This window comes from Copadichromis virginalis, linkage group LG1, assembly GCF_057382275.1.
Source record: "Copadichromis virginalis isolate Kocher_CV1m ecotype Utaka linkage group LG1, C_Virginalis_male_GT1.1, whole genome shotgun sequence".
Lineage (NCBI taxonomy): Eukaryota > Metazoa > Chordata > Actinopteri > Cichliformes > Cichlidae > Copadichromis > Copadichromis virginalis.
The window spans coordinates 29,762,681-29,787,481 of record NC_140618.1 but is presented as its reverse complement, the minus strand read 5'-3'; the positions used below and the strand labels follow the sequence as shown (position 1 = coordinate 29,787,481).

Genomic DNA, 24,801 nt, shown 5'->3' with positions numbered 1-24,801 from the left:
GGCCAGTGTGTGGGCATGTGTGCACCAATTTTAGTTCCCAGAGAAAGCTACACTGTTACAGTGGCATGTGACCTCAAAACACAATAATATACATATTTAATGTTACTGTCAAGAGAACCTGCTGTTCTTCAAATATCCACCAAATAATGTTTAAAAAAAAAAAAAAAAAAAAGAGTGACAGTGTCAGTCTCATGTCTGAGTTTCCAACTAAGTAACCAAATCAGTAGCCAGGATTCACACTCAGAGCTAGTAACCTGTTAGTGCCGTTAAGTACAACAGGCAGATACAACTGAAGGTGCATGGGAAATGAAGTACTATGACTTACAAACCAGAGTGGTCTCTCTAGGATATTTCTCATACAATCTAATAATAAGAGTCCAGTACAAATCAACATGTTATAATAAAGCACAGGTACTTTCATGAATAAACTGGATTATGAGACATTATATACAGAGTTTTTATATATATATATATATATATATATATATATATATATATTTAGTATAAATGTCCACTACTGGAGAAAATGAGGGGAAAAATCTATTACTTTCCCAGAACGTTTGAAGTATTCTGGGATATATTGAAAAGGGAGAAAAAGAATGAAGAATGACTAACTTTACATTTTGAACTGATAGCTTGCTCTCTAATCCTCACATCAATGATACAAACGTCCATTTAACTTTCAATTAAGTTAAACAATAGCATTCACTATTATCTAACTTATTTTTACACCTAAACAAAAAGGTCAAATCAGGAAATGTTATATTAAAAAGGATAATGTTTTGTTTTTATTATACAAGCTCCAAATATTGATTTATATGTTACTCTGACTTCAGCCACCATTTAAAATGACTTGGCTGACGTCTGAATGACTTGAGTTGAAGCACTGTAGTCCGAGTATGTGTAAATGGAGTTTACATCAGTGAACACCCAAGGGGGAAATGCGAAAACATTTGGAGGGGAAGGTGGAGACAGAAAAGTTTAGGGAGGAGGAGACACTGGTGGCATGGTCTCAAAAGAGGTGCTTTGATACACAAGCGGGCATGTGAAAATCCTTTTTGCACATGCAACAATGTAAACATTAACAGGCCAATTCCTCGGAGGATAAAACTGTTTCCAAAGTTTTAACACACATGATAAGTGCAAGGCATGCAACTACAGTTAACACATTTTCCCAGCTGTCTAACCTGAGTTAAAATAGAGTGAAATCAATGAGAAAACCGAGGGAAGTGGACCTAAAAAGCAAAGTAGATGTAGGCAGATTACCATTAATTAGTCACAGTAAATCACAAACATCCACTGTTTTTGATTCAAATGGTCAAACTGTGATTTTAACGTAGTTTATTTAGTGTCTTCCTGTCTTTGTGGTGCGTTTGTGGTTCTGTGTGAGTGTGTGTGTGTGAGTGTGTGTGTGTGTAAGTTCAAACCAGATTTGAGGATGGTCAGAGACAAGAGGGGGTTTTCTTTGTGAAAAAAATTGAGGGGCTCATCTGGTGTCTCTGGGGTTGAAAGGGGGCTATGAAATTTGTGTGCGTGTGTGTGTGTGCATCTATGAATAGAGAAGCAGAATAGGAGGACTGCTTTGACAAGGGTGCTAAAAGGCTGCGTGAAGGCTGCTGGCTGGGGAACGAGGGACAACGAAGGAGTGGGAGAAGGGGGAGGGAGAAATGAAATGTCCATCAAATCCCGAAAAAACAACATAAGGTTGTCCGGATCATCGCTCTAGTTTTTCTTCACTCATATGCACAAATTAACCACATAAAACAAGGAAACAGATACACATGATGATATTGTGTCCATGTAAATCCCAGAAATAAGCAAATGCTTAAAACCCTCACCAACTCTTTCTTGCTCCACAGCTTAATAGCCAGGCCAGAACCAAAAGCAAGAAACCCCAGACCGGCACAGGTCATCACCAAATACCGGCAGCCAAAGTCCTGGGAGCGAGCCAATGGAAAGTCTCCTTAACTGACTCAGCTTATGACGACAGGGTTGGGTGTCCACAATGAAAGATGCATCAGTATGAGGACAGAAAAAACACACACACTTGCCTCTCTGATGGCTAAAGAACAAAGATTCCTCAGCCCGAGTTTATTAAATCAAGTCCATTAGTCTTAATTAATAAATAAATGTATCAAATTACAACCCACTGATGTCACTGGGTAGACTGATATTGTTTAGTATTTATCTTATTGTTCAACATACACCCACCGGGCACTACATTAGTTACACTTTGCTAGTGTTGGGTTGGACCCAGTTTTAACTTCAGAGCTGCTTTAATTGTTCACAGCATAGATCCAACAAGGTAATGGAAACATTCCTCACAGATTTTGGTCCATACCGACATGCCAGCCTGAACCGTTGATACAAGGCAGGTTGGCGCTATGCTTTTATGTTGTTCAAGCCAAGTCCTACCATACTAACATAGCAACAGAAAGTGAGACTGTTGCCAAACCAGGCAACAGTTTTCCAATCTTTTATTGACTAATTTTGGTGAATTATATCCTCAGTTTCCTGTTCTTAGCTAACGTGTCTCCTGGTACAGTATTCTATTACTGTAGCTTATCTGCTTCAAAGTTTCATGTGTTTATTGTTTATGTTCTTCTGCATGCCTTTGAAACAAATGGATATTTAAGTTGTTGTAGCCTATCAGCTTGAAGCACGCTGGCCATTCTTCTCTGACATCAATGAAGCATTTTTACCCAGAGAACTGTAGCTTACTGGATGCTTTATGTTTTTCAAACCTTAGTCTAAATACTGCCATCTCTAAATCTTGAGAAGGAAGTGCTGAAAATCCCAGCAGATTTCCAGAATATGCAGACGATCCTGTCTGGCACTACCAGCCAGGTCACTTAAAAACAAGTTTCTTGCCCATTGTGATGGACAGTAGAGCAGTTATCCAGTATTCAGTCTGCATGCTAAGTATCCTTTGGCAAGATCTCTGATCCTTTCATCAGAGAATGAGCGTGTGTGAATATTAGATAGAAAGCACTTACATGCTGGAAAAAAAGTGGTTGTATGAGTGGATGTGAATGGGTGAATGAGGCACGCTATATGAAGCGCTTTGAGTCCTCAAGCAGAGTAGAGAAGCGCTATATAAGAACGAGTCCATTTACCATCTACACGATTCTGATGCTCAGTTTGAACTTTAGCGGGTCGCCTTGACCATGTCTACATGTCTGAATGCATGAGTTTCTGCAGAGTGGTTGGCTGATTAGATACTTGCATTAATGAGCAGTCGAACACAAAGTGACCAGTGATTAATTGGATTGATGTTTAAAACATGTCCTACGGTTCACCAGATAATAATAAAAATGAAGGACACACTTATACTACTTCTGTTCCCATTAGCTTCTGTTAACTTCGCCTTTTGTCTTTGGTAGTGTAATCAAAACACTGCGCTTCCTTTGGTCACGTTGGGATCATAGCATGAACCATTTAAAAAGCTTTTTTCTTACACTGTGCAATGATAAAGCTGCCTAATAGAAGAAGACAGTTTCATGCGCAAAGCGTCAAGTATATAACAGACATAACCCGAGCTTCAGGGATGTAACCTACGAGCAGGCACACAATCAAACGGCAGCCTTTTTAAGAACATCTAATAGGATAAAATCCCAGTGACAATAATGTCAGTAAAAGCTACACCAGTGATTAGAGAAACCACATGCTGAAACCTGATGAGCAAACTGGAGCTACTATGTCACTTTGTATGGTCACAAAACATTATTTGTTCAGTGTCTACACTATTGTGTGCATTTCCTGCATTACCTTCCACAGATAAGAAGTGAGAGTAAATAGTGGAGCAGAGAAAAGAGAAAGGGGGGACCGATGGCTGGGTGCATTAACATACAGATAGAATAGGCAAAGAGTTTTAATGCACTCAGGAGGCTTGGGGAATGGAGAGGCAGCATGAGAGATGGGGAGGAAAAAGGGACTAAAGAAGAGAAAAGAGAAAGACAATCAGCAGGCTGGTGTCACAAAGGCAGGCAACCATGACCTTATATCTCAGTTCATCATGGGCACAGAAAGAAGGCCTACAGGAGGACAAAATATAGGTAAAGGAAAGATGAGTGGGATGGAGCGAGACAAATATAGAAAACGGAGAACTGTGAAAATTTGAAAAAGAGCACAAGGATCACAGTATGAATATGAAAGAAGTGGGGCACAGTAGGAATATAGGAGGAGTGACAAAAAAGAAACACTGATGGGAAAAGGGATGAAAGTGAGTTACAACCACCACCTCCAAAAAAAACACAGGATGGGGAAAAAAAGTGACCGAGAAAGGAAATCATAAAATAGAAAAATGTGTTATTGCTGAAAAGCAAAATATTAAAAAGAAAAAACTGAAATTAAAAATCAGAAAAGCACTTCAACCTCACGGGTGGAGAGAATCTCGTTAAACTAGGAAACAAATAATATTTTTCTTAAAGACACGCCGCATGCATAAATACACGACTGAACAAAGAGCCGTTTAGTTTTTCCTCTAAACAGTAAAGAATACAGACACAGGGCATCTTCCTTGGAGCTCCAGTTCATTCTTAATGGCCCAAATCAAACCCCCCCTCACCAAGCAAAACATTATTATACTTTGACTAGTTTAATTATTACACAGAAAAATACAACAGGTAAACTGAAAATATTAAAAAGGAAAATATACAAAGGAACTGGCTCTTTAATTCCAGCATTGTGTTGCTATTGCTACACTTATCCACTTAATGACTGAGCCAGCAAGAGACAGTTTCACTAACAGCTACTGAGGGTGTACTCATAGAGAGCGATGGGCGCCTTGCAGCGTCTCCGAGCACGACTGACCCGCCTCCCCGCTCCACTGCTAGCCTGTGCTCACGCTGTCCGACAATTGAAAGGCACGCTTGGAAAACATGACTCAATTAATCGCACCTGGGCAAGACACAGCGATCACACTAGTCAAATTAACTACACTTTGACAGTCAAACCTGCGACTACACCTTCAGTAGGCGTCTTTTTATCAAAGATTAACGGACGCCCTGTAGCGAATGAAAACCGAGTGTTCAGCCAGGCAGGTTGTAAAGTAACGTAAAGGTAATGTCTGACAAGAATCTGATATTTAATGCAACCCCTGTCAGAAAACCACAAAGACTGTAAAATACTTATAATCTTCCTTATGTGAATGAGAAATGACATATCAAAGGATGAGCCAACTATGCATTCAGGTAAAGAGAAAAAATAAATCAAAAACATACAAATACATCTGCCTTTGCGCCAGAAAAACCATAAAAGTTTGGTTCACATAACAAAATGTTCTGAGCAGAAGATCACAAAAACATCAAGTTGAGCTTCATTTTTGGATGGAAGCATGAAGTCCCTGTACAGCCAACACTTCCCAATATTCCTTCTTTCTAGTGTGAGACTGAGAACATGCAATCTGTTAGCAGCTCTGCATTTACCCTCTCCAGCTCACCATCCCCACAACACAAACCTTTAGGCCTCACCTCTCTCGGGACATAACTGTCAGTGTCCTTGATCCGAGCACACAGAAAACCCCGAGTGTTAAAACTCTTAAAAGGCAGTCTTTACAAACTGACAGTTTTGTGTGCTGATGCTAGAACTAAAGACAATCGTCAGGTTCACAAATGGAAGGAGCCATTTGACTTGGCTTGTATGCCTGTCCCTTATTTATATACTACAGCAGGGTCACTGCCCTTTCAGCATTAAATTTAAATGCCATTAACTAATTTGTTGCTGCTGTTATTCACCGCCAAGCTTGATTCCTGGATTATGTCAATTATTTCTAAAAGAATTCAAGAAATTTCAACATTTTAGAGTAAAAATATTAGCTACAATGTGCCAAAGGCAAGTTAAGCAGCCAGAAAAAAAGTTACCTTTACCTACTCCCTTATTCATAAGTGGGTAGCTCAAAGTCTTCAATTTAGCACATTTTCATGCCGGATGCCTGCCTTATGAAACCCCAACGGGATCTGTGTCCTAATGTAGCCTGAATGAGCAGCGATAATATTGCAGAAAATGGTAAGTGTACATGTAGATGACTGAAAGAAAAATTTAATTTATAAAAACATGTGAAACTGACCAAGTGATTTGTTTTTAATTTTGGAAAATGGTTGAGCTGATAATTCTACAAGGTGTTGGAGTCCTAATGATTTATGCGCGCGCACACACACGCACGCACACTTACAGTTTCTTTTGTCAGCTGGTCAAATTTAAAACTTGATTTTGAACCTGAATGATGTGACTCTTGAACAACAGCCTGATTTATTCATGCTGACTCCAGTGGAGTGAAATGAATGAATTATTCCTGGAGGTCTCAATCCTTCCTCAAGGTTTCTGGCTGACCTCTTTCTGACACTGTTTATCCGAAGCAAAAAGTTCATTACTGCCGTTTCCACACATCAATGCCAAGTTGGAGGGTCCTTCACCTGAAACACCTCAATCACTGCGGAAAATACAACTCCATATTCCAAAAGCTACAAAGATAATAAAATTATCTTTAATTGAATTTTTATTGGAATGCATGAATATGATCATTCTCTGTACACATTTATTCAAAACCTATATTTTTGAAGTCCTTGGAAGTGTTCAATAGGAGGTTTGGTTTAATTTACCATGAGGTTATTGGGTGCAGGTCGCTCCTTGGGGTTCCGCCTCATGCTGAAAAGAGAAATACAACAGCTTAAAGCCAGACACTATTAAAACTGAGTTTCTAAGTGCCCAAGAGATGGTTTTTAGTTCTAACTTACAATTCATGCCTAATTTTATTTATAAACGAATATTAAAAAAGGAGGGAGGCTTGAAACTAAACTCTTCGCTCTACAGAAATTAAAAGCAAGAGTTTAATTCCCTTACAACCCAGTACATTTCTTTCAGACAGATATGGGGAGTATTGTGTGTTTTTTTGCAAGCGTCCTTCATACTGTGAGGTGTGCAGTCAGGTAACTTGTTAAAGCATCGCTTTGAAAGCATTATGAACATCCAGGAACAGATTGGGAGAGGATAGTACCACCACTGAACGCAGGCAGGGCGGAGTACCTCGGTCCTGAGAGAGAAATGCCCTGTTTAAGTAAATGCAACACCCATCGGGGACAAACAGCAGCTGGTATAATCAGCTTGTGAGTGCTGAACACACACATATACACATGTGGTTAGGGTGTGTATGTAGATGTTTGTCTAACTGTAAAGGTTACAAGAGGCAAATTAATCACAAGCAAATGCAGGGTAAACGTTTTCTGTGTCCTCACGCATTAGATAAATCAATCACTCCTCATAAATAAAGAAAAGCTTTCTATTCAAACACACAGGAGAACAGAGCTAATAGCTATTTCAACCACAACGCATTAACACTAATGCAGTTTATTTCCATTACGCTATTATACCATTATACTTCATATTCATCTACAGTAATCTGAATGAAACAAAAAGTCCTTCGATATTTGACCACGACAAACATTTAAAGATCGTACAAACCAAATTTACAAATTAAAGGACTACACAGTCAATAGCTGTTGAATACACATAAAGTTTCTCTTTTATTTAAATAATTAATCTAGTGCTTCAATTTCTATAAACGGGTCATTTAAACAAATAACTCACCATTGAGTGATGAAGTGAACAAACTTTTCGCTAAACTGGCTGACAGGAAGAACTGGAGGATCCTGTAAAAAGAGGAGGACAGTTTTTGACCTACTGGAGAAAAAAAACCCGAACATTTACCTCACATCAGCAGGGATACATTAAAACTAAGACGAGGGTTGTCATAGTCAAGGTTGGCTGAAATTACTAAAGCAAGAAAAAACTGACCAAATTTAAGGCTGGAGATGAAAGTTGAAAATTGTCAAAGGAAATTTTTAAAATCCTGAAATGTGACTTGTGTTATGACTGACGATTACACATCAACCAAGTGATGACACGTACCCACAGAAACATTGGCTAGATTAAAGTTTTGTTTTGTGAGGTTATTTTTTTCATTTTTGAAATATGTAAAAAACAGTAATCAAACTCGGGGTGATGATGTCACACTGCTCTGTATTTATTACCAAACTTTTACTGGCAAGCCCCCGACCTCAGAAGGTTCGTGCCCTACACTTCACAATGTTTTAAACATTTGTGACGTTAAAAGACAATCCAAGTTGAATTGAACTTAAATAAAAACTATATACAATAGCATCAGGAAACTGAACTTTGGTTCAACTCAACACATATTTTACACTTTGATGACGTGCCCCATTTTTTGAAAAGCACTGCTGACACAGAGATCAACCTTGATTTTATTGTGCTATTGTTATTCTCTAACAATGTGTGACGCAGAAAATATTCACACACTTAATGCTTGCAGTCTGAGTTTAGAAATAAGATTGGATTTTTTTTTTCTATTTCTCTCCTGAAATTCTGGCGAGGGGACTAGTTACGGTCTAAGGTTTTAGCAGAAATGTTTTGTCTACCAGAACAAAAACACACAACACAGAGAAAAAAAAGAAATAATTTGACCGTGTCCGGCATATATAGCATAACCAACAACAGCATAACAACACTAAATCTGCCACGTGGGCGAAAGTGCTGGTGCTGCTAGAAAAAGGTTTCCACACGCTTTCGTCTCAAAGATGCTCGAGCTCAGCCTTCCCCAACCTTTTTTGCGGCATGGACCGGTGTATGTCCGACAATATTTTCAGACAATATTTTATTACCTGAAGGTGTCACGGATAAATACAACAAAATAAAACCGGTACCGGTACCAAAAAAAGAAGATTTATTCATAACACACGGGAAAAGACCCAGGGAGACCGAGTTAACGATAAAAACGTTAAAAAGTAACATTAAAAAAAACCGTAAAAACAATAAATTTCACACCCGAGCCTCAACTCTTGCGGCCCGGAACCAAATGGGTCCGTGGCCCGGGGGTTGGGCACCGCTGCTCTAGCTGAATGAGATCAAGTCATCATACTTAGGACTACAAGATTATTGAGATTGTTTGTCATCATTATTCACTGATTTTAGTACCAAAAATGTTTTCGTGCAGATTCATGTTAACACAACACTGCTTTCAAAACAAATCAGATCCTATTCATGAACCTAAACTCAGGGCTTCTCTTCAACAGAAAATAAAAGATCTAATTAAAAAAAAAAACTATTACCAAAAAGTAATTAAAAATTAAATCAACATGGCACTGCTGCATTCATATACATGAATAAGGTCTGCCAGATATTTTTCACCTAAGTGCATCTCCTAGAAGCAAAATATAGATTCTTTCACGCCATTCACTGCGTCTGCATGATGGAGGTGACACTTGATGCCGCTTCATTTCTCCTGTGGCTCGTTGCATTTACTGCAGGTTTTGAGAGGATAACGTGTCTCTTGTCCAGTAAATTGGCCCTTTTTCTGCTTTGAGGGACAAGCTCTTCTGCTGGGCCAAACATCTGAAAGTAGTTGTACATCTGTGTTTAATGCAATGCTACTCATCCAGACTAGTCTGGGAAACTTTAAGCTGCACAGTGCAAGGACCAGCTGTGATTGGCAGGCACATGGTCAGGTGTCGATGCAGGGAGCGCTTATTAGATGCTAACATCCCTGGATCATGTTCTTTAATTGTAAGCAGTCCAGCAGAGAAAGAGGTGGAATAAGACAAGATTTGGATGTCAATGAAAAGATCATCAGACCAAAGGGAAAAACCTTTAAAGGAAACAGCTGTATATTTGGTGTGGAGCCCTCAGCACAACGCACACAACTAATTAAGAGTCACCTTTTGAAAACGAGTGCTCTTAACAGGACAGAAATTCTGTTTGATGGTTACTAAAACAACCAAATGATGCAAAGCAAAAACTTTTTCTACTTTTTATTTTCCTTGTGCCTGCCAGGTGAACAGCTGTGGAGGTACCTGGTGGCACACAGTATGTTTAAAGTCAGCCTGGTGGGGAAAATGGACTATTTAAACCCACTTTAAAGTATAAGAGTAAAAGGAGTGTGTTACGGTGCTGATAGAATACAAAAATGTTATTATATTTTATTATATTAGCAGATATCTAAAGGTGCACACAGACACAAAGATGTTATGGTAACGAAGCTCTTTGAAGCTACCAGGATGAATGTTAAATTTGTAGCATTCAATTTATGTAGGAGAAATATCTGAAAGATTATTCAGTATTTTTGACATTGTGGTTTTTTGCACTCCTTTACTTTAGAGAAAGTGTACACAAATCTTTTGTGCAGTTCACCTCACTTTTATCATTGCAGGTTTTTGTTCCAGGGAAATATGTAACTTAAAAGATAAATAAGAAGCTAAAATAAAGACAAATAGAAAAAAAGTGGCCAAGTAGTCCCTGAACTCATTTTACTTTGTTCTTAAATACAAAATATGAATGTGGATTTTGTTGTATAGACCTGGGAAGTGTTATTATTGCTATTTAATAAAAAAAAAAAACCACTCTGGTTATTACTCATGTCATCTAACATCTTTGAATCTTTTAACTTCAAACATCTTCTAAAACTTCTTTTGATGTTTTGACATCCCTTTTAATTTAATTCTTAGATATTAAACACACCTTTGAAAGCAGTAAGCTCCAAGGCTGGAAAATGGAACAAACACATAAGTGTCCTAAACTGCAGCTGTTACAAAACTGAATCAGTCCACACAGGCTGATAAAACAGTCGTCTTTAAAGCAGCCTGGTCTCTATAGACAAGTTACCTCTTCATCACAACTGTATAGTGGTGATTTCTTTTTTCTCAATAACTCACATGTTTGATCAAGGACTAAAGTTAGGAGAACACCACTTTCACTGACAGGTGGATGATGACACAAAGTCAGCAGAGATGAAGCCTCTTCAAGGTGCGTGTGGCGTTTTTCGTTACTTGGGAGTATTTTAATGGTGCTATCTGGGAAATATTATGGCTTGCTGTGTGGGTTTCGGAGGTGAAACTAGTAGTGCACGAATAATTAGCAAATATGTGTGTTTGTGCATTGCAGCCGATAGATGCAGTTTCCTAACTAAACCCGATCAAGCTTGAAAAAAAGCAACACAGTGGTGAGAAAAATGCTAAGCCTAAGGCTACAAAACAAAACTTAACAAACCAATAGGTCACGTAAGGTGGCTACATTAGTCTTTAATAAAGAGTCTGAGCTTTATTTACCCATTTTTCAAACATATCATTTCCTATGAATCTTTTACCTACACTGAGATAATCAATAGCAAAAGCAAAGACATGCTTTAGGATTAGTATAAGGATGCATTTAAGATCGAGTTAACGTTATGTTAATGTTACAGGGTGTCAAAAACTTTGAAGTCATCTAAGTGTGTATCCCTCTGTGTGTGTGTCTGAGTGTGTCAGGCCCGCTGCCTGTTGTCAATCGAAGTTCTATGAACCGTGTCATGTAGAACAGCTGTGCCCGACTGACCCTCCATTACAGCCCTTCACCTCATTACTCCATCCACTTTCCCACTCTTGCTTTATCCCTGCCTTTGGCTGCTGGCACGAAAACCTCCCAACACAGTATATTATTATTTTTACACATGAAATACTTGGAGGAAAAGTCTAAACCACTTTACAGCAGCAACCTTACTAAATTAACATCTGTATTTACTTTGTTTCCAACAATACCAGCAAGCAGTTGTTGTATATACATTTGGAAGATGCTGTTATCTGTAACTCTAAAATTTTACATACACAAAATGTGTTGTGCTTGGATATAATAAGATCGGTAGATGCCGCAGGTGTAGGTCAAGTTTTAAAAACATGTAGTGCGGCGTCATACAGAGATGATGCAAAGAGGTCTTAAAAAATGAAATAAAGCAACTACTCAGATATGCACAAAACTCATACAGCCCAGGTTCAAGACCACGCATTCATTCAAATGCAAAGAATTAAACCTCTTTACATCCGAGACCCTGCTGTGCCATTAAAAACACCTCTGGGCAGTGTTCGCCATTCCTTAATGCTCTGATCGGCAGGCTCCCGCAAAGCATGATGCATGAACCCATTTAAATTAACAAAGGAATGGATTCCTTCTAATCTCAGTGCACTTCACAGTTCTGCCGCTGCTTGGATGAGCAATATATCATAGCGCACACACAAAAACACACGTGCACAAACAAATGCCCTGAGCACGAAAACCCACAAACGTTAGTATACACTGTTTACAGAGACAGAGCACCAAATAATTTGCTATCGCTATATTTTGGTGTACACACAAACACAAAGCAACAATCAATTAGGTGCACCGCACACATAAAGTCTTGACTATACAACTAATGTATGTGTCATGTAGGCTAAATCTGATGCAAAATTCCTGTCTGCACTTTTCAAACAAATCTGCATGCAGATATAAACATGCACATTTATGCATGTATTCATGTTTCCACCTGAGAGGAACACTGCTGCAGCTTTGATGTGGCAGCAGGCGATGGCACAAAAGACAGGCAGGCTGATGAAAGTGGCTAGTCTGCGTGAATTAGTCCTCTGGTTGTCAATGTGCACCACTAGGAGACAGAACACACACTACGAGGGTACAAGGGTACAAGTAAATATACATGTCATTGCCATGAAGCAATTATTAGGCAAAATTAGATCAGTAATTACAGGCTTGAAAATAAAGTGGGAGTTCTTTATTAGTGGAGCCACTTGCTATTCAACAAACAGAGGAGAGAGGCGCATTAATGAGGGAGGACAGCTTACAGATGGTGGAAACAACTGCAGAGAACTTCTAATTCAAGACCCTGCCTGAGCAGGGTGAGCATGCCGTTTCTCTAGCATGCACTCATAACAAGGATTTCCAAAGATGCAAGTACGATGCATTTAAGTGGAGGACTGGCATGTTAAAATAAAAATTAAGGGAACACTTAAAACACATGTTCTAGCAGAATATCTTTACTAACATGCATTGTGCAATCCGATCAGCATGAAGTGATGAAACATCAGTGGAAAACAAAATCATCACAGCTCTGAGGGCTGGATTCAGAAATCAGATCAAACATCAAAGTTAAGATTTTTCAAGTGTTCCTTTGATTCCTCTTTGAGCAGTATACACGTATATAGAACCACTCTTCAGGATCAATATGAATTATACCCAATTTTATAATTTACTTATACTGGTATTTATACTTTTGCTGATGATCGGAAAGGTTTGTATTTATGGCATGAATGCAGCATAGATTCAGTGCAGAAGTGCAAATGCCCCTTTAAGTGTCTTACATACAAATGTGTCATTTTGAGAGTGAACACTAACAGTCCTTAGAAAGAGATATTCAGTGTGTTACTAATGAGATTCAGCCTCGAGTGTTTTATAGCTGTTGGGTTATGGAAAATTTTGGCGTTTTCCAAATATTGACCAAAATCAACCAAATTTTTTTTTAAAGCATTAAAACAACCTTATAAATAAAATCAAGATAAAGTGGAGGTGATGTAATGTTACGTTAGGCAAGTCAAAAATGTGTTTTCTCTAATGCTGGCAAATTAACTGTGTAAGCTGTCAACAACGACTACATGTTCTTTGTTCATGAATGTCAAAACCATTTTCTTGTCTAAATAAATAAACTCCTTTACTTGAGCTGAAACCACAGTTCTTACTACCTCTACTATTCTGTGTAAGTAAATCCTTCTTTCAGCTGCTCCCTTATTCAGACAGCAGATTTATGATCTGGAAAATGTTTATGCCGCATGCTACTTCCTCACGCAACCTTCTCAGAGATTTGCATCTCCTCCTGGGGAGCAAATCTTTTGTGTGTTGGATAAATGTGTAAACCACCACACTACAGAATCAGCGGTAATCAGCAATTTGAATTTTGATCATTTGTTTATTTGGCCTATATGTTGAGGGCATACCTCAATTTAGGTTCAAAATGAAAGAAATGGAAGCCAAACCACACACATTTGTACCTAATATTAAAAGCTCCACTCACAAGAGCACATTCATTCAGCCAATAAAGCAACTTTCAATTTCCCAGTGGGTTAAGTCACATACAATATCCAAAAAAGGTTCACATGTACAGTACAGTATATAGTAATGAGCAATATTTACAAAATGCCAGGGAGTCAGGTGTAATTTATCACACCTGCCATAGTGTTGAGTCAGGTGTGTCTAAACTAATTAAAAATACCTTTGTATTAGAGTAGCTGCTCCATGTGACGTGTCCCAGCCCAGTTATTTGGGTTTAAACAAAAATAAAAAAGGGTTTATACAAGTTATGCCAGACTCTGAACATCCAAGTGGGAATTTATGCTTCAGTGGGAGATCTACACTGTAGGTAAACCGTAACCGCGAATAGCTCTAAAACTCTACAACGTAACCTACAGTGTAACCTGATGTGCACCTGGCCTGTTCACAACCGTCGAGTCCTCTCCCCTGTTCATTTCTGGTGAGTTTTTTGGCAGTTTTTGAACAGGACAGGGAGAGAATTACAAGCATTGCCTCAATATAAGAAACAATAATGATAGTAACAACATAAGCACTCAAAAAAAATCTGTAAATTCCTGGAGGGAGAGGGAGCTGAAACTATCTGAATGTACAAACTTGATGCATAAATGTGTTTTCCTTTGGAAAAAAAAGAAAAAAGAAAACTACAAAGAGCGAGGACCCCGGAGGGAAGAAAGTCGAGGCATTTCATTTGTTTCTATCGGCTGGCACTGCATGTAAAACACATAATTAACACATAATGCACCACATACAGCCATAAACGCTGGCAACAATGTCAGCCACTTTACGTAGCTTATGTCATCGGCTCTGCCGTGACTCAATGCACAAGTCTAAATCGGGCGTAAGTGGGAACAGATAGATTTCATCAATGCAGCGTCAACTGTCCAGAGAGAGGTTATCCTCTTGTCTCTTCCTCCAAAGCACTGCACTAGCTGGGACGGTACGGCACGGACAACAATGAGAGCTCTCTTGCCTCAAGGGGGAGACGAGAAAGGGCACAGAAAAATAGTTTGAGTGATGGCTACGTCTAGCTGACTAATGAACAGTTCAGCCCAGGTCAATCCATTACAACCGAAAGCATTTAATTATTAATTACGGCCAATCTATAGGCAGTTAAGGACAAGTGACATTGTATGTTTAATGTGCGATATAGCTGGTGATGGGGGCATTGCAGGAATGCTTTATGCTGTGTAGCCATTTTGACTGTTCAGCAAAGAAGCCAGCTTAAAAGAAGAAGAGGGGAGGGGAGATTATTATTCCTGCTTATGATGTAAATGCACACAGAGTGAGCTTCTATATAATGCATATTTTTGTGCACAGCAGCATCTCAATGTATCAAGAAACTGTTCAAGATTGACTTGAACAAGGTTTGGTTTCACTATGATATTTTGTCCAAGCTTGCATTTTGTATTAGAAAATGGAAAGTCTTAGAGCATAAAGAAATTAGATGAGAACGGGTACCTGAACGCTGTCACTGAGGAGATTGATCCGTTGGCTTAAATAAATTCTTATAAAGTCATTATTATGTCTTTTTCATCTTTGACATCCTTTTGCTTCTACGCAAATTACAAAATTAAATAAAACTTTATTGGATGGCTAATCAGTCGCTGTGGTCTGCAGTGTGCGCGCATCATTATCAGTCCTATGAGTCTTTGGTTTGATGCTCCTGTGAGTCTTCTCTGACTTTTTTTTTTAAGACACAATAATAAAACCCAGTGCAGTAAGGAGAGAAAGCCTGGTTAAACACATTTTTGCATACACTAGTACACAGAATTGAGAGCTGCGCTTTGTGTGTACGTGTTACTCATGACAGGTCCAACCTCTACAGTAATGTGCATGTGCATATGTGTATTGCCTGAGGCAGTCGCGTAGGGTGAAGGGTTGAGTGAATGGGGAGCAAAGCCGCCTGAGTGGTTTGCTTCATTAGGAAACAAAATATAAGCTTTCCGGGCCATTAGGGCTGACTTTAGATGCAAAAGCACATAAGACGACGACTCACCTCATCAACAATGCATTGCAGTAACTGGAGAGGCTGGAAAAGGAGAAGCACAGGGAGAAAAAAACATGTTAGCTTACATGGAATTTCTTGGCAATGGAGAAAATCAATAGTGTGATATTAAAAAAAAAAAAAGTATCTACCTAGATTAATCAAATTCAGTGAGCTCAGGCAAACCACCATTCAGCTTCTGAATGTTTTTATTATTCCATAATGGCACCTAATGTAATACTAGCAGTTTAAGCATGATCCAATATTTTTCTGCAAAAATGGAATTTGATGGGCTTTTTTTTATTATTATTTCAAATGAGAGAGTCAACCAAGAGTAACAGACTTCAGAGTTGTAGACCTCTAGCTTCTTATTCCACTGCAATAAAACTTACCATTAAAGATCCTTGGTTTTTCTGAATCTGTAGGGTGAGAGAGGGAGAGAGAGAGACTAGGCAATATGTAATTAGCGTGTCATAATCAAGACGATGCACTTGGACACATTATGATCACTGGGAGAAAATTATTGCTTTCCTGTTGGCAATTTGTGAGTATGTGTTAACACCATTTACATAATGAAAACACACAAATGTTAATGGCCTCGCTCTCATTTGAGGAGAATGGGGGTAAAAGATCCACTAATGCTAATTTTCAGAGCTGCACTTCATTCCTGCCCTCCAGGTGATCGAGATGTGCTGGGATGCAAAGTGACTGTCGCAAACAGTGTTGAGGTTTTAGAAGAGCGTGCTCGCTGTGGCGGTTTCCCAGGTGACACTCCGACACTGAACGAGCTAAACACACGATGACAACAACAAGGCGGATCTTGAAAAGGAGGAAAAAAAACACAAATCCAATTTTTTGACCTACTAACACGCCACCTCATTTGATCGGGATCAAAAATAAAGAAACTTTTCTTCAAAATAAAAGCCTTCGTCTTAAAATGTACGACACTGCAGTAACAAAACTCTAGACAGGATTTAGTTTTTTTATTTAAACACCCCCCGAGGCTGAATTCATGAGGAAACCCATGCTTTTATTTCTAAAGATCTAAATTTATAACTTCATCACACAGACTAAATGATACAAGGCTCAAAAACTAGGCTCAGCTAAATGTCTAACAATGTTTGGTGAATAAATTGCTCATTTCTCCAGGCCTTCTGACAGTGCATTAGAGCACTTATTGATCCACTCGATTAAATACAGGTTTTTACACTCTGTAAATACCAAGAGACTCCTAAACTGCCTCTATATCCAGTTTTGCCTGATTCAGACACATTAAAGGCAACTATGGAAAACTAATTTGTTCAGAAATAATTACTAGAACAAAATTGCGTGCTGCTCCAGGAGTTGGAATTGGATAGTGGGAGACCAACTTATTCAAGCATAAATGAGCGCATGTTCCTCTTGTACCGTGTGGCTTGACCACACATCAAAAAAAAGATTTTTTATTTTAAAATACCTCCCTGTTATTCCCCATGAAGTGAACCTTTGGATGGGCCGCATTTCTCAATGAATTTCATCATGAAATGAGTCGAATCTTCTCCTAAGTCATAAACACAATCTGACTAAACTACTAGCGGAAGATGTAAATGAATCTCTGTGCCGGTGACTCATAGTGAATTAATACGAGACTGGATGTGTGCTGAAGACTGTAGATGTATCCCACCCTAAAAATAAAAATAATAATAAAAAGATAAAATAGAACCCATAAAAAGAATAATCAAAAAGCTAGATCCCAAAGGCATAAAAAAAATGCATGTTTGCTTAAGTGTGCACAGAAATAAACTCTCTTGGTAAGCAGCGTGACACAGACCAGTGACCTGCCTGGGGTGTACCCCACCTTTTACCCAATGACAGCTGGGATAGACTCCAGCCACCCCATGACCCTGAACTAGATAAACAGAAGAAAATAGATGGACTCAGACTTTTATTTGTATGTTAGCTATGAACAAACACCTGTATTGTGTATGTAAGTGCATAAAGCTGTCTCTGTGTGTGTGTATGCAAATGTAGCTGTGTAGGAAATAAACACCAGCTTCTCGCGTCTTTGAGGTGGAGAGCCCACTCAAGTTTTTGAGCTTCTCTCATTACTTCAAACCATCACAGTCTGCTCAGCATGAAAAGAAGAAGTCACAAAATCAATTTTTAGATGTCAAATGATTTCTGTCCCTTTCAAGAGCCGCTCAATAAACACGTCTAAAAGATCAGATGGCTTTTCCCCTCTTGAAAGAAGACATTTCTTCAAGGGTAATGAATCTAAAAAAACTCTCTTTTAGATAGATAATAAAAGAAAAAAAGACATCACTTTCAAAAACTGACAGGCATGTTTTCATTATGATTAAGGGCCCAAATGAAGATATGCTTATATATATATATATATATATATATATATATATATATATATATATATATATATAAAAAATGAGAGGTCTGCACCTCTGTTTTCGTAGCTGTTAGGTCAACAACAAGCATGCTGTTGCATTAGCTTGAGATGCGTTTCCCTGAAAATGAAGGCTATGAAACATCATGCAATGAAAGCAGCTCATCTCTGATCTCCTTCAGCTGCCAGCCTTTCATCCTTAGCCACAGGAATACTGCTCAAATTAGATTCTCTAAGTGTTAAATTTAGATTTGCAACGTGATTGATTAAAGGAAGCGCTATCAAGTCAAGACAACAGATCATTAAAATCAGTTTTCGGCTGCACAGATGAGCCAAAATGAGTTGTAAGTGAAACGTCCAAAAATGTGCAAGCGACAATAATTAGCACTGCAATAAACAAAAGGTCCTGTAATATGTTAAGACTTCACATATTGATTACTTATCTATTGAAACAAAATGTTAACTAGCTTGCTGACGGAGGACACGTGATCGAACAAAGTATGCAGCAGTTTGGATTTGTTGTAGCGAGCTAAAAAATTACAGCAAACATTGTTTACAACACACACTACACTGTGGGAACAGATACCATTTCCTCTCCGTTTCATTTCAGAGTGAAAAAACAAAGCAACAAAAGGAAAGCATCTATATTCTCTGATGGATGCGCTGACGTGTAATGAAAGTTCCTGAAACAGACACACTAAAGATTGACACGGCATTTCATCCACAAATCCATTCAAATTTGAGGGGGGGAGAAAAAAAAACATGACAAAATGAAGAGAAACAAAAGCAAGCATAAAGCAAGCAAAAAAGACAACAAATCAATCAGATACAATACTGCTGGCGGCTGTATACACATCACATCAGGTCTGGTGTCTTCAAAGACTTTCAGAGCGAGCCGTGCAAAACTCCATTAACTCCTGACAAAGAATGCAAATGAATCCCGACATGTGGTGAAGTGGAATTAAAGAGAATCTCTAATCATGACAAACATGAGGTGATGACTCCACTGTGCATGCATACACAATCACACAACAATGAATGGAGGATAATCCATTAACTAAACAACGTCCGACAAATAAAAGCAAGTGGAACGCGCACACGCTCCCTTCCTTTAGTTCCTTCAAATCTAAACGCCACACCGCTTTAATAAGTCATCCAGCATTTTTCACTAAGTAAAAATTCAGACGCCACAGATTTTCTTCTAATTTTTCCTCCCTCTTTTAATCTTCTACAACTTCTTTCTGAGCCTGTGCTAAAATGTTCTCTGTGAAGTGTAGCAGGGGGTTTTGCACAGACAGCTGTGCCAGCGTCTGCAAAAATGACAGCTTAGGCCCGAGGACTTTGGCAGGCTGCGCCTGACGAGCTGGATCCGAGCGCTCTCGCCACACTGCTCTGCTACAGCCTGCAGGTGAACTGTCTGCAGTGCCATATGGAGTTAGGGGAAAATTAACACCGAGATGAGGAAAGCTGCGTGATGGTAGAGAGCCTTACCAAAAACAGAGAGGTGTTTTTATTTTGTCCACCCCTTTTATATCTACGAGGGAGGACTAAAGTGCCTCTCGTGCATTAGCGATTAACATGATAATGACGGAATCAAATGAAGAGAGGAGAGCGCGCAAATCAGACACACCCAAGGCTACAGGCGCACAGATCGATCACTGTATGACATTTACGTTACTACACGATCTACACCTTTGCTTTCCTGCACTTGCTTTTCATCGTACTTAAGAATTAACGATCGACGCCAAAAACAAGTCAAGAGCTACATCGCGACTCTAATCAGTCTCGCAGACAGATGTTTACTGTGAAAGCACAAAAAGAGGTGCTGAATAAATTCCTGTCAAAACACATGACAAATGGCTTTTACTGGAGAACATCATTAAACAGAGGCAATGGACATTATCAGCCAAAAGACCAATGGCATACAAGAGCACATTTTCATGCATACGTCCTGAGATTTTTAAGCCTTATAAAAGCTGTCCGGCTCGTTCATTTATTGAATGTCTGCTCTCCTCGGGAAGGATAACTGGCGTTCCTGAAAATAATCAGTAACTCGCCAATCCATGGGCAGATGGTGCAGCAGTTACCAAACAGTCTGCCTTTTAAATCACTTATTTTCAAGCGCGTTTTGACTAACAGAGCAGTCCAACTGTTGCACACAACAAACCATTAAAAAAATAAAATAACTGATTCACCGTGTAAGACTTTTTGTCAAATGCACTGACGGGCAGAAATGGAAAATCCCAGCTCATCTATAAATAACTAATACTCTCACACAATCAGTCTAACTTCAGAAACAAATTTTCCTAAATAAGACCTGCCCCTTCAAATTTTGTAAAGGTGGACAGCCAGGAGGTAACCTGAGGTAACCAGATTGAGATTGCTCAGCTAGGGATTAGTGAGATAAACCCATCTTAAAAGGGCTAATTAAGACTTGATGGGATTGGGAAGCCACTTCTATAGCAATTACATTTGAGCAGGATTTTAACTTAGTGTAATGAGGGGAAAAAAATAAGCCCAAAAAGCAGTTCATACACTTGAAACTGTAAATCAAAAACTGATCTAGATGAATTGATAACAAGAGGAAATCAGTTTCCCGGGGGTTATGATTCCAGTTTTCTCCTATAAATAGAAAACTACAATTAAAAAAATAAAGAGAAAATTATCCAGCAGTTTAGAATTGGGTGGGAGAAGCTGGCCAACAAAAAGCCTAATCAGCACAGTGCTGAGCGGTCTTCAGGTTGTTTGCAATTTTTCTTTGTTTCTTATTTTGTCTTAACATACTAAATTATTTCAAGAAGAGAAACTGTTATCTATCAAGAAAAGTATTACAAGAATAAACATCCAACAGGAACTCCTTCCAGAAAAATTATTTGAAGCAGATCAAAACTCCCAGCATTTATTCATCAGTGCCATAATCCATTAAAAAAAAAAAGCCCTTACCTGTGGATACGGGAACATGCCAAGCGCCAGCTGTATAGACAAGATGATAACAATTAATTCTCAAGTATATCTGACAATAAACAAATTTAGTTTTATCCATCCATCTAAGAAGTCCTGCGTGAGAGTCTCAGATTAAAATGCAACCAAAAACACACAGCAATACTTTTTCTGACAAATGAAACTTCACAAAGGTAAAACTTCCTGTATGACCACAGGACTGCATTCAGATAGACTGTAAAGGGCAATGATAGGGTATCCATCATTATGTGTTACTGTACAAACACCTTGCCATCAGCAGTGTCTTAATAGCATAAAATCTCAAGTGTAGACAAGGAAGCAAAATGCAGCTGAAGCTACTCGAGCGTGCAGAACTTGAGACTTTCAGTCTTTGAGGTAAGCTTAGTGCCCACCTGCTGATAACACTTCCTCATCAAACAACATCAGCCATTAGTTAATAACCCCCCCACACGCACAATTACCACCTGCAGAGAACAGAATAGAGGGATAAAGAGAAGGGGGACACCATTGGAGGGCAGTTGCGTATAATATGTGTGTGTGTTGTTTTCACTGGGGTGTTGGGTGTCAGCTCTCCCTGACATTTTGCAATTCACTTGGGGGTGGACATTTTTCATCTTGGTCAAGGGCAGCTTATTGGCAACATTACTTTATTAAATTGTCAAAATGCTCAGCTCTTTCCTTCAACATAAACAGACTAACTAGTAAAGATGGGAGCAGGACTGCAACCCAATTCATTTGGCTTAATGTGCACGCCCACAGCTAGAAACAAAGAGACCAGACTCTTATAAAACGACTATATGTCTTAATCACGCAAACTTACGTCAATAAGTTTGACATCACTGCAAACTCCATTACAGTTATAATTGTAATGATATCAAATTTATTGACCAACAAAGGTGAGGCAGAAGCCACAATCGTTTATTATAGTGCTGAAGGAGAGCTGGAGACAGAAACAGATGGAGAATCAATAATGTCAGCAGGAGGACAAAAGACCGGGGAGGTGGATGCTGAAATTAAAATGTTATTTGAACACACACTGTCAGTTAAGCACTTTATCGATGCTATGTGGAGAGAAGAACAGTGACACTGATAAACCTCCACACACAATGAGCAACAGACAAGACTTAACACATGCGATACCACCCATTACATTTTAATTACACTGCAGCTAAATCTGCCATTAAATGGACCGCTCATGTAACAGTTAAGTGTATCATAAAGTCACTTAAAAACTGTTATACCTCCATGAAAGAGATGCCCGCACTCCAGACATCTGCATGGATCCCATACTGTTCTCCTGATATCCTTTCCGGCTATGAAGCAAAAACAAACAAGTGTAAAAACAAAGTCAGAGACCAACGTATAACTGCATTAAAACAAATTCAAAAGTATCAGAGAATAAAATCAAGTGGTGTCTCACCGCCATGTATGCATTAGTTCCCACGTATGTTTTGGCGATGGAATTCACCAGCTGCAAATAAAACAGCATTTAAGTGAGTAAACGTTAAAAAGTATTAAAATGATCACAGCATAAATAACTTGATATAACTAAGGTCATGTCAAGGAATAAAGAAAAACAAGGGGGATTAAGTTTCTTTACGTAAACCTACTGACATGTCAGGTCGATATCTTGGGCTGCACTAAACCATCGCACAAAGGAACAGGAGTGAGACAAGGAGACATTAGTGAGTTTGTGCATGTGGACACAATGGCACATGCCATCAATGACAGGACTGTGATAATGAGTGTCTGTTCCCTTAAGGCTGTTTTTCTCTCTCCTTTTTTTGTGAGCATGCCCTCTGGAGCGTGAAAGAGTGAGGAAGCATGTACATGAGTGGAAAAGACTTTAACAGAAAAATATAGTTAAAAAGACAAGTCAGTGAGGGTGTAAATTCACCTTGGAGTTGAGCAAGGAAGTGGAGGTTAAAAATGAATAACAATTTACCACAGAAGCGATGTGTGTTAAAAAAGCAGACCTCGGGTTGATGTTTTGGGGAGCGGTGAAGGTCTGTCCCTGATGATTACACTACAAAACGCACACTGATGCACACACAGACTTGCACACACGCACTCCATTGTCCGTCACCCACGCTTTCCCCCAATCTACTGAATACATATCAATGAGGCTTGGCGTTGTGTGTGTGGGTCATAATTATAACAAGTGATTTTTCTGAGAGGCTGCAGAACAATGGAGGTGGGGGGTTAATGTGAGAGGAAGACCCCTGGGACAGCGCTGATGTCTTGAGTTGGAAAATGAATGTGGTGATTGACAAGCTGACCATATGCACGCGCACACAGACACGCCGAGAGCACAGGACTGAGGTTTTTGAAGCCACAGACAACTGTTCTTTTTCTTCTCTCCTCTATCTCCCATTCTCTTTTCCTCTCTCACTCATGCTCGCACAAACAAATCAGTGTACCTGTGTGCTGACACCAAAGTCACAGAGCTTGACTCGTCCTCGGGTGTTCACCAGCATATTGGAAGGCTTGACATCTGTGGAGACAAACTGCTTCATAGAACTGCAACATCAGCACACCGCGGCTTGTCTTTATCAACCCTGCTCTTTTTTAATAACACGGAGGCCGTGCACTACCTTACTCACCTCTGTGAAGTATCTTCAGGCTCCACAGATACGTCAGGCCTTTGACTACCTAGAGACACAAGCGGCAGAGAACAACTATCAATTCTGACAGCATGAGGCGTGTAACCAGCACACCCTGGTGAATAACAACTACTTCACATTAACTCAGGTTTATCGCCACCTCTGTTTTGAAAGAGTTCAGTTATAAAGTGACACATTTTAAAGAACAAAATTTAGCAGCAGGTGAACAGGCTCCAGGATCCCAGCATGCGGCATGATGGAAGGACTCCTTCAGAGTAACTGTCGCTGTATAATAAAGTGGTGATTACAGGAGATTCAACTAAGACCAGCTTGCACAATCTGTCACGTTTGTACCAGACTAACCTCAAGGAGTAGTATGGCGTGATGGTATTAGCCAAACAACTTGTGAATTACATCATTTTAAAGACAAGTATGGAGTTGCTGCCTTGTTTCAGTGAATATTAGTTCCCATATTTAAGTAACAGAGCATTTAAATTATAGACCTGCAGGTGAATAAGGCAGTGAAATATCTGTCTCCCTAGTCTATGGGCTTTTAGATCTGTAAAACGGCTTAAAAGCGTGTTGCTCAAAGGCTCATTGAGTGCTTTCAGTCCATTCCTATGAGTGAATGGGACGAGAGCCGTGGTTTCACTTTTCACAGAATTCGTCAAATAATTAAACTGTGAGGAACAGAGCTGCCCAAAAGTACTTATCTACTTCTGCTTCGGCTTGATTCTTGTGACAGAGTCACTATCATGACTCATCCAGTGACATCACTTCCTGGAAGTCTGTTGATATCACATTTTTGGCTAGACTCGGCTCGCTTGCAACCCCAGCCAACTTTGTACTTTAAAAACGAGCACCTAATGAAAAACCCTAAAAACCAAGTAGAATCCAGTAGAGTCGAGCTGAGTAGATGCAAGTGGAAAAGAGGTTTCGGAGAGTTCAGGCTGTGGTTAAGAGTAAAGGTGTTCACACAA

General features: G+C 39.2%; 1 protein-coding gene across 4 annotated transcripts in view; it reads right to left on the bottom strand.

The window, feature by feature from the left end:
• The window catches only part of map2k5 (mitogen-activated protein kinase kinase 5), a 60,491-nt gene that overhangs the window by 11,775 nt on the left and 23,915 nt on the right, over positions 1 to 24,801 (bottom strand). The window contains exons 13-21 of one of the 4 annotated variants that reach the window (XM_085458581.1): positions 23,822 to 23,870; positions 23,639 to 23,712; positions 22,639 to 22,689; positions 22,460 to 22,531; positions 21,201 to 21,230; positions 16,273 to 16,299; positions 15,893 to 15,925; positions 7,585 to 7,646; positions 6,600 to 6,645 (exon numbers count right to left, since the gene is read on the bottom strand). In XM_085458581.1, coding sequence (XP_085314707.1) covers positions 6,600 to 6,645; positions 7,585 to 7,646; positions 15,893 to 15,925; positions 16,273 to 16,299; positions 21,201 to 21,230; positions 22,460 to 22,531; positions 22,639 to 22,689; positions 23,639 to 23,712; positions 23,822 to 23,870 — 444 coding nt within the window. The remainder of the gene's footprint in view (positions 1 to 6,599; positions 6,646 to 7,584; positions 7,647 to 15,892; positions 15,926 to 16,272; positions 16,300 to 21,200; positions 21,231 to 22,459; positions 22,532 to 22,638; positions 22,690 to 23,638; positions 23,713 to 23,821; positions 23,871 to 24,801) is intronic. The other 3 variants (XM_085458598.1, XM_085458591.1, XM_085458604.1) reach the window with 3 other exon arrangements.